Genomic DNA, 16,643 nt, shown 5'->3' on the forward strand with positions numbered 1-16,643 from the left:
TGTACTGATAGAGTCCATCTGTACCAGTGCCTGTTATTCTAGAGGTTATAGTACAGAGGGCCCAGCCATCATCACCCCCAGGATTGAGATGGCCCTGGAATTAACTACTATATACTCTAATCTGGGGTGTCCACGGAACAATATTCTATTTTAAGAGCCATTTTCACTGAATATCAGTAATAGGTGCCCAGAATCTCTATGGAGACACCAAAGGGCAGATTTAGGAAGTATAACTGTATGGTACAGAGACTATAGCTAATTGTATGGCGTACATATGGAGATCCACCATGTTATACACCCAGAGAAGCCTGTAGAGGGGGCCGAGTTTGAGAACCAGACAGGTTATACAGTATATACTGTAGCTCACATGAATGCCCCACACAGGCACCCAGACAAAGTCTGGGGAGGGGATGCGCAGGGCTCAGTAATCAGGGTGACATCACACAGCTCAGGGGATTGACAGATCATTAGACATCACTGCACGCCCCACGTGTAACGCTAACCACCTGACATTACCTTCAGAGATGGCGTTCACATTCTCCAACGCGCTCTGGGTGGACTTGAATGGAGAGAATGCCGCAAGCTTCACAGCGCTGCTGAACTTCCCAATATTCTGCAGAGACTCCTCCACCTGCAGGCAGGACATGGAATTACAGGATCAGGCTCCACTACATGTTATCCCTTTACCATTGGGTATATGCACTTTAAGACTTTACACATGAATTAGGAGTATTAGCGCTAATATACACCCATGAGCCAGAACATTACAAGATCCGATAAGGCAGTTTATGTCCCCTCATGACGCCAAAACAGCTCTGACCCATCGGGATCTTGTATAAAAATACAATAAAGCGCTAGTATCAAGAATGATTGTTTAATGTATTAAACATATAATACATATAAAAACCTAGTGGCCATAATATATTACACATACATAGAATACCAGTCCGCTGAAACTAAAAGCTTGGAGATAAAGGGATTTTTGTAAGAACTTACCGTTCGAATCCCTTTCTCTGATATGGTCCTGGTGACACAGCTCAACACTGGGATGTAGGAGGGTCCGAAGGAGCCAGGCACCTATCCTAAAGCTTTTAGAGGGTAGGCTCCTCCCCTACTGCATCCCGGACTCTTCAGTTCAATCTTTCAAAGCCACTGGAATACATTAACTCAGTACAAACGCCTGCACATATTATATGCACATTTTTCAATAATAACTTTTAACCAAATAACATGAAACATCATGAACCTGGCATACTTACTGAGCGTAAGGGAGGGATCGCTGTGTCACCAGGACCATATCAGAGAAAGGGATTCGAACGGTAAGTTCTTACAAAAATCCCTTTTTCTTTTTCAATGGTCCTGGTGACACAGCTCAATACTGGGACGTTCCAGAGCCGGTCCTTTGGGTGGGTACGCTCAGGTCTGCAGCTCTCATCACTGCTCGCCCAAATGATGCGTCCTCCGACGCGAACTCATGGAACCTATAGAATTTGGCAAATGTATGAACAGATGACCAAGTGGCAGCCCTGCAAACCTGCTCAGCTGTTGCCCCATGTCGAACCGCCCAAGAGGTGGCAACCGACCTGGTGGTATGCGCATTAATCCTGGCCGGAACAGGCCTACCAACTTTAGTGGATGCAAACGCTATAACAGAGCGCAACCACCTAGCAATGGTCTGCTTAGATGCAGGCCAACCAATTTTGTGTATTTCATACAAAACTAGCAAAGTATCAGTCTTTCTGACACTCTTAACTCTGTCCACATAAATGCGTAAGGCACGCACAACATCCAAATTCCTCAATTTGTCCCTTTTTCCTCGAACCCTCTGGGGGTTGAAACACAGGCAGAACTATCTCCTGATTTAGATGGAAAGCAGAGACTACTTTAGGTAAAAACTGGGGTACCGTCCGAAGAACCGCCCTATCATCGTGAAATATCAGGAAGGGAGACTTGCATGACAATGCTCCCAACTCTGACACCCTCTTTGCTGATGCCACTGCCAACAAAAATACCAATTTCCATGTAAGAAACTTAAGGTCAGCCGACCTTAATGGTTCAAAAGGTGCCTTCTGAAGGCATTCCAAAACCAGCGATAAGTCCCAGGGTGCTACTGGTTGTTTGTAGGGAGGTTTCAACCGAGACACCCCCTGTAGGAAGGTCTGTACTTCCGGCAATAATGCAATCCTTTTCTGGAAGTAAATGGACAAGGCTGAGATCTGCACCTTTAGAAATTGAAGGCTTAACCCAGAGGAAAAACCATCCTGCAAAAATTCCATCATTTTTGTCAATTTACAACGTGATGTATGTGACTTCCGTCTCTCACACCATCGAATATAGGTCTTCCAGACCCTATAATAATTTGCCGAAGACACTGACTTTCTGGCTTTTATCATGGTGTTAACCACTGCCTCTGAGAATCCTTTATTCCTTAGAATGGCGGTCTCAACAGCCAGGCCGTCAAAATTAATCGAGCTGAATCCAGATGATTGAACGGTCCTTGTCTTAGAAGGTCTAACCTCAGAGGTAGACGCCACGAGTCCACAGACAATCTCTGAAGCCTCGAGTACCAGGACCTCCTTGGCCAATCTGGGGCCACTAAAATCACTGGAATTGCCTGGGCCTGTATCCTTTTCAACACTCTCGCCAGCATTGGAACTGGCGGAAAAACATAAAGAAGATTCCCCTCCCAGGGGATAGTCATGGCATCCACTGCTTCTGCCAGTGGATCCCTTGTCCTGGCATAAAACCTGGGCACCTGATGGTTGAACCTGGATGCCATCAGGTCCACATCCGGAGTTCCCCACTTCAAGGTAATCTGATGAAATATTTGGGGATTTAGGCTCCATTCCCCTTCCTTCAGCTCCTCCCTGCTCAGGAAGTTGGCCTCTATATTCTCCACTCCTGGTATGAATATAGCTGATACTGCTGGAACATTCTGTTCCGCCCACAGGAGGATTCTGGACACCTCCCACATGGCCAGTTTGCTGCGTGTGCCTCCCTGGTGATTCAGATACGCCACAGCTGTGGCTTTGTCGGTCTGAATCCTTAAAAGGAGTCTCTGTAACCTGTCTCCCGCCAGAGAAATCACCTTCCAGACAGCTCTAAGTTCCAAGATGTTGATCGGTAGAGCAGACTCCTCTGGAGTCCACAAGCTTTGCAGACGCAGGTCCAAGACTACTGCCCCCCAGCCCCTGAGACTGGCGTCGGTAGTGACTACCAGCCAGCTCCAGGACTACAGTGACCGACCCCCCACTGAAGGGAATCCACGTCTGTCCACCATTTCAGGGAGGCTCGAGTTTCTGAAGACAGCACTATCTGTTCTGACTTCATGGTCTGTGTGTTTCCTGACCAAGCTGTCAAAATGTTCCACTGGAACACCCGAGAGTGGAACCTGGCAAACTGCAGCATCTCAAAAGACGCCACCATCTTCCCCAGCAGCTTGAGACACCTCCACACTGATGTGCTCCGAGAGCTGAGAATCTCCTGGACTAAGGCAACTAGATCCCTGGCCTTTGCCTCCGGTAAAAATACCCGATGTAGATGGGTATCCAGAATGACTCCCAAGAATTGGAGTCTCTGTGACGGCACCAACTGAGACTTTTGTAAGTTTAAAAGCCAGCCGTGAGCCTGCAAAAAACTGATGGCTTCTGCCAAGTGACTCTGCAACCTGTCTGCTGACTCTGCTTTGAACAGCAGGTCGTCCAAATAAGGTATCACTGTGATTCCCCTCAGCCGGAGCACAGCCGCCATTACAGACATTATTTTGGTGAATACCCTTGGTGCTGTGGCCAGACCAAAGGGCAACGCCTGGAACTGTAAGTGCAGGTCTCCTATCGCAAACCTCAACAGGGCCTGATGTTCTGGGTGTATAGGGACATGAAGGTACGCGTCCTGGACATCCATGGACGCCAAAAATTCTCCCTGGTCCAGGCTTAGCAGCACCGACCGTAGAGACTCCATTTTGAAATGGTCTACCCACAAATGGACATTCAGTGACTTTAAATTCAGTATTGGTCTGAAAGACCCGTCTGGTTTGGGTACCAGAAACAGAGTGGAATAAAAGCCTTTCTTCCACTCTGCCCTGGGAACCGGGATTACCACCCCCTTCTCTAACAGATAGTGAGCTGCTCTTAAGAGAGCTGTACGGAGCCGAGCTTCCTTTGGTAAAGCTGTGGGAATGAATCTTCTCGGACGAAGACCTTTGAAGGGAATTCTGTAGCCCTGGGCTATAATTTCTAACACCCAGGAATCCTGGTCTAGTGAAGCCCATGCTTCCTTGAACTGTGATAGACGACCCCCCACCTTTACCACTGCCGGGCAAATCCCCTGACAGTCATGCGGAGGGTTTGTCCTCTCCCTTGGTGATAGGTTTCTTGTGAAAGGAACCAAATTTTAACTTTGGGGCCTTACCCCTGGAGGACTGAAACTTTCCCCTAAATGACTGTCCTCGAAAGGATGCACCACCTCTAGGGGAGGGCCGAAAGGACGGCCTAAAAGCAGAAAATCTTGATGTCTGCTTGGCTGCGGGGGCAGGCAGGAAGGTACTCTTGCCACCCGTGGCCTGCTTAATAATCTCTTCTAATTCAGATCCAAATAATAGCTTTCCTTTGAACGCTAATGTTTCTAAGGCCTTCTTAGACTCATTATCTGCCTCCCAGGCCTTAAGCCAGAGTACTCTCCTGGCATTGATAGACACTGTGGACACTCTGGTCGCCATTTTGAGAGCTTCCTCTTCCGCTTCCAACACATACTCTGCAGCTGCCTTAAGCTTCTCCGCCAGCAACAACACACCAGGATCAGCATGTAAAATGGTGCATAAATCATTGGCCCACTCAATCATGGCATTTGAGACCCAGGCTGAAGCAATAAGGGAACGTAGGGTGAATCCCACTCCTACAAATATAGCTTTGAGATTACCCTCCAGCTTTTTGTCCACAGGATCCTTAAAAGCTGCGCCCCCTTGCACTGGTAATACAGTAGCTTTTGACAGACGCGCCACAGAAGCATCAACTACTGGCACTTTTTCCCAGAGCTCTGCATGAGACTCCGGCATGGGGTACAGACTTAAGAATCTCTTTGGCATCTGCAGCCTTTTATCAGGGGTTTTCCAAGCCCCTTCCAACAATTCTTGTAAACCTTCATCTGAAGGAAATGTAACAGCTTCCTTACGCTGCCGTTTAAATACACCTTTAGCAGGAGTTTTATCCTCCACTGAAAGTTTTAAAGCCTGTTTAACAGCTGTAATCAGATCCTCCACCCATGCGGCTGAGGAATCCTCAGAATCATCACCCTGCTCCCAGGGAATGTCTGCATATGCTCCCTCCTCTTCATCTACCAATAAAGGCACTGAGAAGACCTACAGCATCAACATCAATTTTGTCTAGCAAGTCACTAAACCTGTTGATCCCCTTTGCAGTATCCTGCATCACCTGTATGAAGGCAGGATCTGCCTGGGTAAAAGGCAAGGAGCCAGAGGACTGCTGAGATGATGACATAGGTCTCTGAGATTCTACCAAGGCATCACCCTGTCTGTCCAGCAATTGCACTAAAGCGTTAACTGACCTGCCCAGGGCACTAGCCCACGCAGGTTCAATCTGCTCTGCCCTCTGGGGTTCACTCCCCATGGGTCTCACAGCAGCGCAAGCAATACACAAACCCCCCTTGGCCATCTGCTCAGGTACAAATTTTTGAGTACAAACATTACAAGCGCTCAGTGTATTAAGGGCTCCCTCCCCCAAAACCACAGCTTGTTGCTCAGACATGATGTAAAGTAACCACACAGTGCATACAATGTACAACAGCGCTTATACAGAGTCAATGCACCCAGCCACTTATCTGTCTGTCGGTTTCAGATGCGGGGAAACGATGCCCATGAAATCCAAACACTCTGTCAGGATCTGTAAGCCAGCTCAGCTCCGCTGCAAGCGTTCCGAATGGCACCAAAACAGAGTGAGGGAAGAGACCAAGTCCCTGCTGCTGCGGGGTCCGTGACTTTTGGCGCCAACCACCCCCAGACAGCCGCTCCCTTAGTAGGATCTCCTAGTTCCAGTATCTCCCCCTCGGCTGGGGACCACTTGGAACATGCCTGTAACACACTGCTGTCCTCTCATAACAGGAGCTCAGTGTGTAAGCTCCGCAGAAAATGGCCGCCGCTATCACGGAGCGCCTGTCCCCCATGATCCCCACCTAGCGTGAAGCCGGTTTCAGAGCGCTCCGGAGCCCAGGCAGCTTAAAAGAAGCTGTAAGCGCTGCACAGGGAGGCCAGACAGCGTCTCCCTTGTGCACAGTGAGCTGACAGGACGCGCTTCTGTCAGCTCCTGCTGCGCTATCAGTGTGAGGATTCACTAATGAGAATCCTCACACTGTGCCTACCTAGCTAGTGTAAAGTTAATAAAATAATAAAAATACCCTAACTACTCTAATTCTTCGGCTGCTCCCGCAGCCCTTTAGAATAGCACCCACTCCAGTGGGCACCTAACACGAACTGAAGAGTCCGGGATGCAGTAGGGGAGGAGCCTACCCTCTAAAAGCTTTAGGATAGGTGCCTGGCTCCTTCGGACCCTCCTACATCCCAGTGTTGAGCTGTGTCACCAGGACCATTGAAAGAGAAAACGCTGTTATTATCACCACGTAAGTCTGTGTCCCGCTAATAATAGTTTCCATAACAAGGTGAGGAAGTCTGTTCGCTACAAAGACAGATGAAACTCACCCGGTTCCAACCGACGCGTTTCCCTGCCCTGACTGGCAGTTTCACCAGAGATCTTTAATAAAGCTGCCAGTCAGGGCAGTGAAACGCGTCAGTGGTTTAATGTATTGGATACTTATCGCCATACTTACCCTGGACTCTGCTCCGTATCTGCAAGGGAGGAGGAGGTTCATCTGTTGTGGTATTGGACTCTATATACCTGGAGAACTGCAGCATCCAACGGATCGCCTAATACAAAGCGGGAATCACTCAGATCCCACCGCTATAGTGGAACCGGATTATCTTTATCTGTCTTTATACAAGATCCTTGTGTTTTTTAATGTATTTAGGAGATTGACTACCCCAACCATAAGCAGCTGCTGATTATTGGAGGGACACACATAGCGAGTGCTCATTTGTAACCTCGGTTCTACTTTCCAGCAGTTTGTGACCCATCGAGACATGGACTCAACGCGGCCTCGGAAGGTGTCCTGTAGTTAGCAGTAGTTCCTGTGAGTGGTTAGCAGTAGATCCTGTGAGTGGTTAGCAGTAGATCCTGTGAGTGGTTAGCAGTAGATCCTGTGAGTGGTTAGCAGTAGATCCTGTGAGCTCAGATGTGTTCTCAGCAAATCCCACAGATGATCCATCGGAGGCCAAGTCAACACCTTTAAACTCGATCATGTTCCTCAAACATTTGCTAACCAAATGTTGCAGGGTAGCCGACCACATCATCCTGCTCAGAGACACCACGACCACCATGGGTGTACCAGGTCTGCAACAATGTTTAGGTAGGTGATACATGTCAATAACACCCACATGAAACCTTGGGGAACTGCTGGGAAACCTTGGATGCTGTATCTAAGGTTTCCCAGCACAACACTGCCCAGAGCACCGCACTGCCTCCACTGGCTAGCCTTCTTCCCCAAGCACATCCTGGTGCCAGGTAAATGATGCACATGCCCCCGGCAATCCACACGATGTAATGGAAAATTAGCATCCTCAGACCAGGCCATCTCCTTCCATTGCTCCATGGTCCAGTTTCAATGCTCAGTTTCCCACTGTAAATACTTCCAACGTTGGACAGGGGTCAGTATCGGCACTGGAAGTGCCTAATGCTCTGTGTATTCTGCCACCTTTCTATCATAGCCAGCATTTTGTGCTAGAGTAGGACCGGAAGGGCAAGCCTTTCACTCCCCATTGAGCCTTCAGCACCCATGTTCCTATTACTGGTTCACCAGTTGTCCATCCTGACACATCTGTTGGCAGGTACTAGCCCCTACACATCGGGAACACCCAAGAAAGTCTCCCACTGTGGAGACGCTCCGACCCAGACATCTTGCCATAACAACTTGTCAAAGCCGCTCAGATACTTTTGCTTCCAACACTTCAAGAAGTGAGTTGCTCACTTTCTGCTAGAAATACCCTTATTCTGTGCTTCTTATAGATCGTAATCAAAGGGAGAAGGGGGGGGGGGGGGGGCAATGAGCTTCCTGTTAAATAGACTCAACATACAACATTAGAAATAAAATAAAGAGGGTGCTCAACAACTCAACAACTGTAATAGTTTAAAAATTGGGGTTAATACCCAACTCTTAAGCTTGCGGTTCAAATTGTAAATATATTCTCATAACACAAAGTAGATTAAACAATACGATATTTAAAAAAATATATAAAAAAGAAGAAATATGCCCACAAATGTTTTCCCCTGATGAAGTCTCATGAAGAGATGAAACGCGTTGACTTTTGCACTTCTGATTTCTTCAATACAAGAATTCAAAGAGATTAAGACATGAAATGTTAACAGAAAAATATATACAAGGATTTCTGGAGTGCGCAATCTTCTCTTTTAATAAATATTGTATTATTTAATCCATGTAAAAGTGTTACGAGAATATACTTACAGTTTGAGCCACAAGTTTACTTTCCAATCCAGAAGTGTCAACCCTCTGTATTCTTTCAAAACTATCACTGTTGTTGAGCACCCTCTTTTTTAAGAGAGAGGGTGCTCAACAACTCATGGCCCACTGTCATGCACATTGCACTTTAAATTGATTTGGTGAGATGGATTAAAGAACTGTTTATTCAAAAAGACCTGTAAGTATCCCTATCTTTTTTGGCTCTCTCTCTCTATATCTATATATATATATCTATATATATATATATATATATATATATCTATATATATATATATATATATATATCTATATATAGATATATATATATATATATATATATATATATATATATATATCTATATATATATATATATATAGATAGATATATATATATATATATATCTATCTATATATATATATCTATATATATAGATATATATATATATATATATACATACACACACACATATACATACACACACTAACACCGCATAGTATACCTCAGTAAGCAGCATGTCAATCTCCACATCCTTCACTTTGTATAGGGCATAGCCGGTGGAATCCTCAAACAGCAGGTGCAGCACAACCTGGTGAAGGACAAAGAGTCAGTGGGGTGGGCTGCGGCTCAATGGCAGGTCAGTTGGGGTTCTAGTGTGGTCAGTAGCTAGTGATGGGGCTGTATGGATGGTGTAATGGTTAGAGTTCTGAGCGCTGAGGTCATGGGTTCCGATCCCACTATGGCCCTAACTGTGTGGAGTTTGTATATTCTCCCTGTGCTTGCGTGGGTTTCCTCCCACATTCCAAAAATATATTGGTAGATTAATTGCCTCCCCAAAAAATTAACCCTAGAATGTCTGTGTGTGCATGTACATGTGGTAGGGAATACAGATTGTAAGCTGGGGCAGAGACTGATGTGAGTGTGCAAATATTCTGTGTACAGCGCTGCTGAATATGTGTGTGCTATATAATAACTGGTAATAATAGTCTCTGTACAGCGCTGCAGAATATGTGTGCGCTATATAATAGTCTCTGTACAGCGCTGCAGAATATGTGTGCGCTATATAATAACTGGTAATAATATTCTCTGTACAGCGCTGCAGAATATGTGTGCGCTATATAAATAACTGGTAATAATAGTCTCTGTACAGCGCTGCAGAATATGTATGCACTATATAATACCTGGTAATAATAGTCTCTGTACAGCGCTGCGGAATATGTGTGCGCTATATAAATAACTGGTAATAATAGTCTCTGTACAGCACTGTTGAATATGAATGCACTATATAATAACTAGTGATAATAGTCTCTGTACAGAGCTGCGGAATATGTGTGCGCTATATAAATAACTGGTAATAATAGTCTCTATACAGCGCTGCAGAATATGTGTGCGCTATATAATAGCTGGTAATAATATACTCTGTACAGCGCTGCGGAATATGTGTGCGCTATATAATAACTGGTAATAATATTCTCTGTACAGCGCTGCAGAATATGTGTGCGCTATATAAATAACTGGTAATAATAGTCTCTGTACAGCGCTGCAGAATATGTATGCACTATATAATACCTGGTAATAATAGTCTCTGTACAGCGCTGCGGAATATGTGTGCGCTATATAAATAACTGGTAATAATAGTCTCTGTACAGCGCTGCTGAATATGAATGCGCTATATAATAACTGGTGATAATAGTCTCTGTACAGTGCTGGGGAATATATGTGAACTATATAATATAACTGGTAATAATATTCTCTGCACAGTGCTGCAGAATATGTGTTCGCTATATAAATAACTGGTAATAATAGTCTCTATACAGCGCTGCAGAATATGTGTGCGCTATATAATAGCTGGTAATAATATACTCTGTACAGCGCTGTGGAATATGTGTGCGCTATATAATAACTGGTAATAATAGTCTCTGTACAGCACTGCGGAATATGTGTGAACTATATAATATAACTGGTAATAATATTCTCTGCACAGTGCTGCAGAATATGTGTGCGCTATATAAATAACTGGTAATAATAGTCTCTATACAGCGCTGCAGAATATGTGTGCGCTATATAATAGCTGGTAATAATATACTCTGTACAGCGCTGTGGAATATGTGTGCGCTATATAATAACTGGTAATAATATTCCCTGTACAGCGCTGTGGAATATGTGTGCACTATATAATAACTGGTAATAATATTCTCTGTACAGCGCTGCGGAATATGTGTGTGCTATATAAATAATTGGTAATAATATTCCCTGTACAACGCTGTGGAATATGTGTGCGCTATATAATAACTGGTAATAATAGTCTCTGTACAGTGCTGCGGAATATGTGTGCGCTATATAAATAACTGGTAATAATAGTCTCTGTACAGCGCTGCGGAATATGTGTGCGCTATATAATAACTGGTAATAATATTCTCTGTACAGCACTGCGGAATATGTGTGCGCTATATAAATAACTGGTAATAATATTCTCTGTACAGTGCTGTGGAATATGTGTGCGCTATATAAATAACTGGTAATAATAGTCTCTGTACAGCGCTGTGGAATATGTGTGCGCTACATAATAACCGGCAATAATCTCTGTACAGCGCTGCGGAATATGTGTGCACTATATAATAACTGGTAATAGTCTCTGTACAGCGCTGTGGAATATGTGTGCGCTACATAATAACCGGTAATAATCTCTGCACAGCGCTGCGGAATGTGTGTGTGCAATAAAAATAACTGGTAATAATAATAAATAGTAGTTAGTGGGCCAGTTGGGGTTGTACTGTGGAGAGTGTGATTGTGCAGTAGGGAGGGGTGTGATTGTTTATAAGCAGGTTATTGGGGGTATAGCAGGGTCAGTTGGGAATGTAATGGGGTCAGTAGATGGTGCAGTAGGGCGGGGTGTGATGGTGTATAAGCAGGTTATTGGGGTATAGCAGGGTCAGTGGGGGCTGTAATGGGGTCAGTAGATGGTGCAGTGAGGAGGGGTGCGATGGTTTATAAGCAGGTTATTGGGGGTATAGCAGGGTCAGTTGGGTCTGTAATGGGGTCAGTAGATGGTGCAGTAGGGCGGGGTGTGATGGATTATAAGCAGGTTATTGGGGGTATACCAGGATCAGTTGGGGATGTAATGGGGTCAGTAGATAGTGCAGTAGGGCGGGGTGTGATGGTGTATAAGCAGGATATTGGAGTATAGCAGGATCAGTTGGGGATGTAATGGGGTCAGTAGATAGTGCAGTAGGGAGGGGTGTGATGGTTTATAAGCAGGTTATTGGGGTATAGCAGGGTCAGTTGGGGCTGTAATGGGGTCAGTAGATGGTGCAGTAAGGAGGGGTGTAATGGTGTATAAGCAGGTTATTGGGGGTATAGCAGGGTCAGTTGGGGCTGTAATGGGGTCAGTAGATGGTGCAGTAAGGAGGGGTGTGATGGATTATAAGCAGGTTATTTGGGGTATAGCAGGGTCAGTTGGGTCTGTAATGGGGTCAGTAGATAGTGCAGTAGGGCGGGGTGTGATGGTGTATAAGCAGGTTATTGGGGTATAGCAGGGTCAGTGGGGGCTGTAATGGGGTCAGTAGATGGTGCAGTAAGGAGGGGTGTGATGGTTTATTAGCAGGTTATTTGGGGTATAGCAGGGTCAGTTGGGGTTGTAATGGGGTCAGTAGATGATGCAGTAGGGCGGGGTGTGATGGATTATAAGCAGGTTATTGGGGTAAAGCAAGGTCAGTTGGGTCTGTAATGGGGTCAGTAGATGGTGCAGTGAGGAGGGGTGTGATGGTTTATAAGCAGGTTATTGGGGTATAGCAGAGTCAGTTGGGGCTGTAATGGGGTCAGTAGATGGTGCAGTAGGGCGGGGTGTGATGGTGTATAAGCAGGTTATTGGGGTATAGCAGGGTCAGTGGGGGCTGTAATGGGGTCAGTAGATGGTGCAGTGAGGAGGGGTGCGATGGTTTATAAGCAGGTTATTGGGGGTATAGCAGGGTCAGTTGGGTCTGTAATGGGGTCAGTAGATGGTGCAGTAGAGCGGGGTGTGATGGTTTATAAGCAGGTTATTCGGGTATAGCAGGGTCAGTTGGGGATTTAATGGGGTCAGTAGATTGTGCAGTAAGGAGGGGTGTGATGGATTATAAGCAGGTTATTGGGGTAAAGCAAGGTCAGTTGGGAATGTAATGGGGTCAGTAGATGGTGCAGTAAGGAGGGGTGTGATGGTTTATAAGCAGGTTATTGGGGTATAGCAGGGTCAGTTGGGGCTGTAATGGGGTCAGTAGATGGTGCAGTAAGGAGGGGTGTGATGGTTTATAAGCAGGTTATTGGGGGTATAGCAGGGTCAGTTGGGGCTGTAATGGGGTCAGTAGATGGTGTGGTAAGGAGGGGTGTGATGGTTTATAAGCAGGTTATTAGGGGTACAGCAGGGTCAGTTGGGGCTGTAATGGGGTCAGTAGATTGTGGAGTAGGGAGGGGTGTGATGGTTTATAAGCAGGTTATTGGGGTATAGCAGGGTCAGTTGGGGCTGTAATGGGGTCAGTAGATGGTGCAGTAGGGCGGAGTGTGATAGTGTATAAGCAGGATATTGGGGGTATAGCAGGGTCAGTGGGGGCTGTAATGGGGTCAGTAGATTGTGGAGTAGGGAGGGGTGTGATGGTTTATAAGCAGGTTATTGGGGTATAGCAGGGTCAGTTGGGGCTGTAATGGGGTCAGTAGATGGTGCAGTAAGGAGGGGTGTGATGGTGTATAAGCAGGTTATTGGGGGTATAGCAGGGTCAGTTGGGGCTGTAATGGGGTCAGTAGATGCTGCAGTAAGGAGGGGTGTGATGGATTATAAGCAGGTTATTTGGGGTATAGCAGGGTCAGTTGGGGCTGTAATGGGGTCAGTAGATAGTGCAGTAGGGCGGGGTGTGATGGATTATAAGCAGGTTATTGGGGTAAAGCAAGGTCAGTTGGGTCTGTAATGGGGTCAGTAGACGGTGCAGTGAGGAGGGGTGTGATGGTTTATAAGCAGGTTATTGGGGTATAGCAGGGTCAGTTGGGGCTGTAAAGGGGTCAGTAGATGGTGCAGTAAGGAGGGGTGTGATGGTTTATAAGCAGGTAATTGGGGGTATAGCAGGGTCAGTTGGGGCTGTAATGGGGTCAGTAGATGGTGCGGTAAGGAGGGGTGTGATGGTTTATAAGCAGGTTATTAGGGGTATAGCAGGGTCAGTTGGGGCTGTAATGGGGTCAGTAGATTGTGGAGTAGGGCGGGGTGTGATGGTGTATAAGCAGGTTATTGGGGTATAGCAGGGTCAGTGGGGGCTGTAATGGGGTCAGTAGATGGTGCAGTAAGGAGGGGTGTGATGGTTTATTAGCAGGTTATTTGGGGTATAGCAGGGTCAGTTGGGGTTGTAATGGGGTCAGTAGATGGTGCAGTAGGGCGGGGTGTGATGGATTATAAGCAGGTTATTGGGGTAAAGCAAGATCAGTTGGGTCTGTAATGGGGTCAGTAGATGGTGCAGTGAGGAGGGGTGTGATGGTTTGTAAGCAGGTTATTGGGGTATAGCAGGGTAAGTTGGGAATGTAATGGGGTCAGTAGATGGTGCAGTAAGGAGGGGTGTGATGGTGTATAAGCAGGTTATTGGGGTATAGCAGGGTCAGTTGGGAATGTAATGGGGTCAGTAGATGGTGCAGTAGGGAGGGGTGTGATGGTGTATAAGCAGGATATTGGGGTATAGCAGGGTCAGTTGGGGCTGTAATGGGGTCAGTAGATGGTGCAGTAAGGAGGGGTGTGATGGTTTATAAGCAGGTTATTGGGGGTATAGCAGGGTCAGTTGGGAATGTAATGGGGTCAGTAGATGGTGCAGTAAGGAGGGGTGTGATGGATTATAAGCAGGTTATTGGGGTAAAGCAAGGTCAGTTGGGAATGTAATGGGGTCAGTAGATGGTGCAGTAAGGAGGGGTGTGATGGTTCATAAGCAGGTTATTGGGGTATAGCAGGGTCAGTTGGGGCTGTAATGGGGTCAGTAGATGGTGCGGTAAGGAGAGGTGTGATGGTTTATAAGCAGGTTATTAGGGGTATAGCAGGGTCAGTTGGGGCTGTAATGGGGTCAGTAGATTGTGGAGTAGGGAGGGGTGTGATGGTTTATAAGCAGGTTATTGGGGTATAGCAGGGTCAGTTGGGGCTGTAATGGGGTCAGTAGATGGTGCAGTAGGGCGGGGTGTGATAGTGTATAAGCAGGATATTGGGGGTATAGCAGGGTCAGTGGGGGCTGTAATGGGGTCAGTAGATGGTGCAGTAGGGAGGGGTGTGATGGTTTATAAGCAGGTTATTGGGGGTATAGCAGGGTCAGTTGGGCTGTAATGGGGTCAGTAGATGGTGCAGTAGGGAGGGGTGTGATAGTGTATAAGCAGGATATTGGGGTATAGTGAAGGGTTAAAATTTGGAACCCATGTAGCATATAAGAATTTGCACGTAGACTATTCTCATTATGGTTAGACTGTTTTTCCATCGCTACTTGCAAGGTCACAGATAATAAGCCTGTGTGACTTATCACTTCGACACTGAGCTTCTACTCCAAACCCTCCCCCTCTTGGAATTGCTATGCAGCGTGCACCTGCATAAACTCCTGTATAATCGAAACCCCCCCTTGTTACTCATTTCTTTGTGTATGATATTTTGTATGCCCTCCTGTTTAATCTGCCCAGCAACTGTTAAACAGCCAATAACAAAGTACCACACATTTGTCCACACCCATGTATCATGTCTTTTAACTTACTGTTAAACTCCTAATAAACCAGAGTGAATCTTAACCTACTACTGTGTGTTTCGTGTGGAGTTTAAGTTTCATCTCTCACTGGTACCTAAGGGGCCATCAGGTCGAGGGGCTACACATTTATCCTTACAATTTGGGGGCCAGTCCGGGGTCCAGACGATCGTCCCCTGATCGGTAAGATAGAGAATTACTTGTCTGTCTTTTCCGCTAAGGGATTGCGACCATCTACTGGATCTGAACTCACTCCGTGTTCCGGGAACACGTGACAAGGTAATATTTAAGTCCGGGACTTAATATTACGTAATTGTATGTAAGGAAATTTATGACGTCATAAAATGTATCAGGGATACAAGGACCTGGGGTCCACGTAAAGGTAATTCAAGTCCGGGACTTGAGATTACGAAACAGGTATCCGGGATACCGCAATTGAACCAGGGGTTCACAGAGAAAGCCTCCTCGATCTGATCGCCTAAATTTATGTATGTACATGTTTGTCTGTTAATGTTGCAACTGTGTATTTGTTTAAAACACTCAGTAGACGGGTGGTAAGTGCACGTACGCTGAAGTGTTCTGTCTGTCTTATATACAACTTACGGTATATTTTGTATTAAGAATACTCAGTGAACGGGTGGTAAGTGTACGCCACTGAGTGTTATTGCTGTTTAAAAGTGATCCTATGTGGGATCAACTTGCTGCACATATGAATGAAGTGTTTAAAGCACGCTCATCTCTCCCCATAGCTGTAAGTTGTAAGCAGAAAGTGTCAGAAACAGTGACAAATTTCTAGAAGAGATTCAAGAAGTGCTGGACCGAGGAAGCAGGTCTGCCGCTTCTGCATAATGATAATTTACTTGTTTCTACTTTCATTAATAATCTGCTGCCGATATATATATCCTCGCTGTGAAGCAGAGTGTTTCAACTTGGACCTCTGATACAGTGAAGGATTTTGAAAAACATTTGTATGAAAAGGAAGCAGCAGGTTGTTTTGAAGTTAAAAGAAACACTGTCACACCATCACATACCCCGTTCACACGCTTCCAAAATCAAAACAATCCTAGGAGACAGAATAAACCATTCCGTTCTCCTAGAGACAGACTACCTCAGAGGGCTCCTGCGGGACCCCCACCCAACAGGCAGACACGCTGCTATAACTGTGAAAGGGATAGCCATTAGGCTAGAGACTGTCCGTTTCCTTCAAACAAACCCCGACAGGTCAGTAACCCCATGCAGCCCAGCCAACCCAGATCTAGAGACAACCCCAGATTTCAGATTGACTGGCAGGGACAGACCTTAAAGGGCCATGACATAGGAAAACATGAATTTACTGTAATACC

The 16,643-nt window shown here is 45.9% G+C and overlaps 1 protein-coding gene across 1 annotated transcript in view; it reads right to left on the reverse strand.

The window, feature by feature from the left end:
* The window catches only part of LOC146060726 (uncharacterized), a 147,283-nt gene that overhangs the window by 115,489 nt on the left and 15,151 nt on the right, over positions 1 to 16,643 (reverse strand). Inside the window, 2 exon segments of the mRNA XM_083174327.1 lie at positions 517 to 631; positions 9,081 to 9,167. Coding sequence (XP_083030453.1) covers positions 517 to 631; positions 9,081 to 9,167 — 202 coding nt within the window.

Source organism: Crinia signifera, chromosome 1 (assembly GCF_055691185.1).
Source record: "Crinia signifera chromosome 1, ASM5569118v1, whole genome shotgun sequence".
Classification (NCBI taxonomy): domain Eukaryota; kingdom Metazoa; phylum Chordata; class Amphibia; order Anura; family Myobatrachidae; genus Crinia; species Crinia signifera.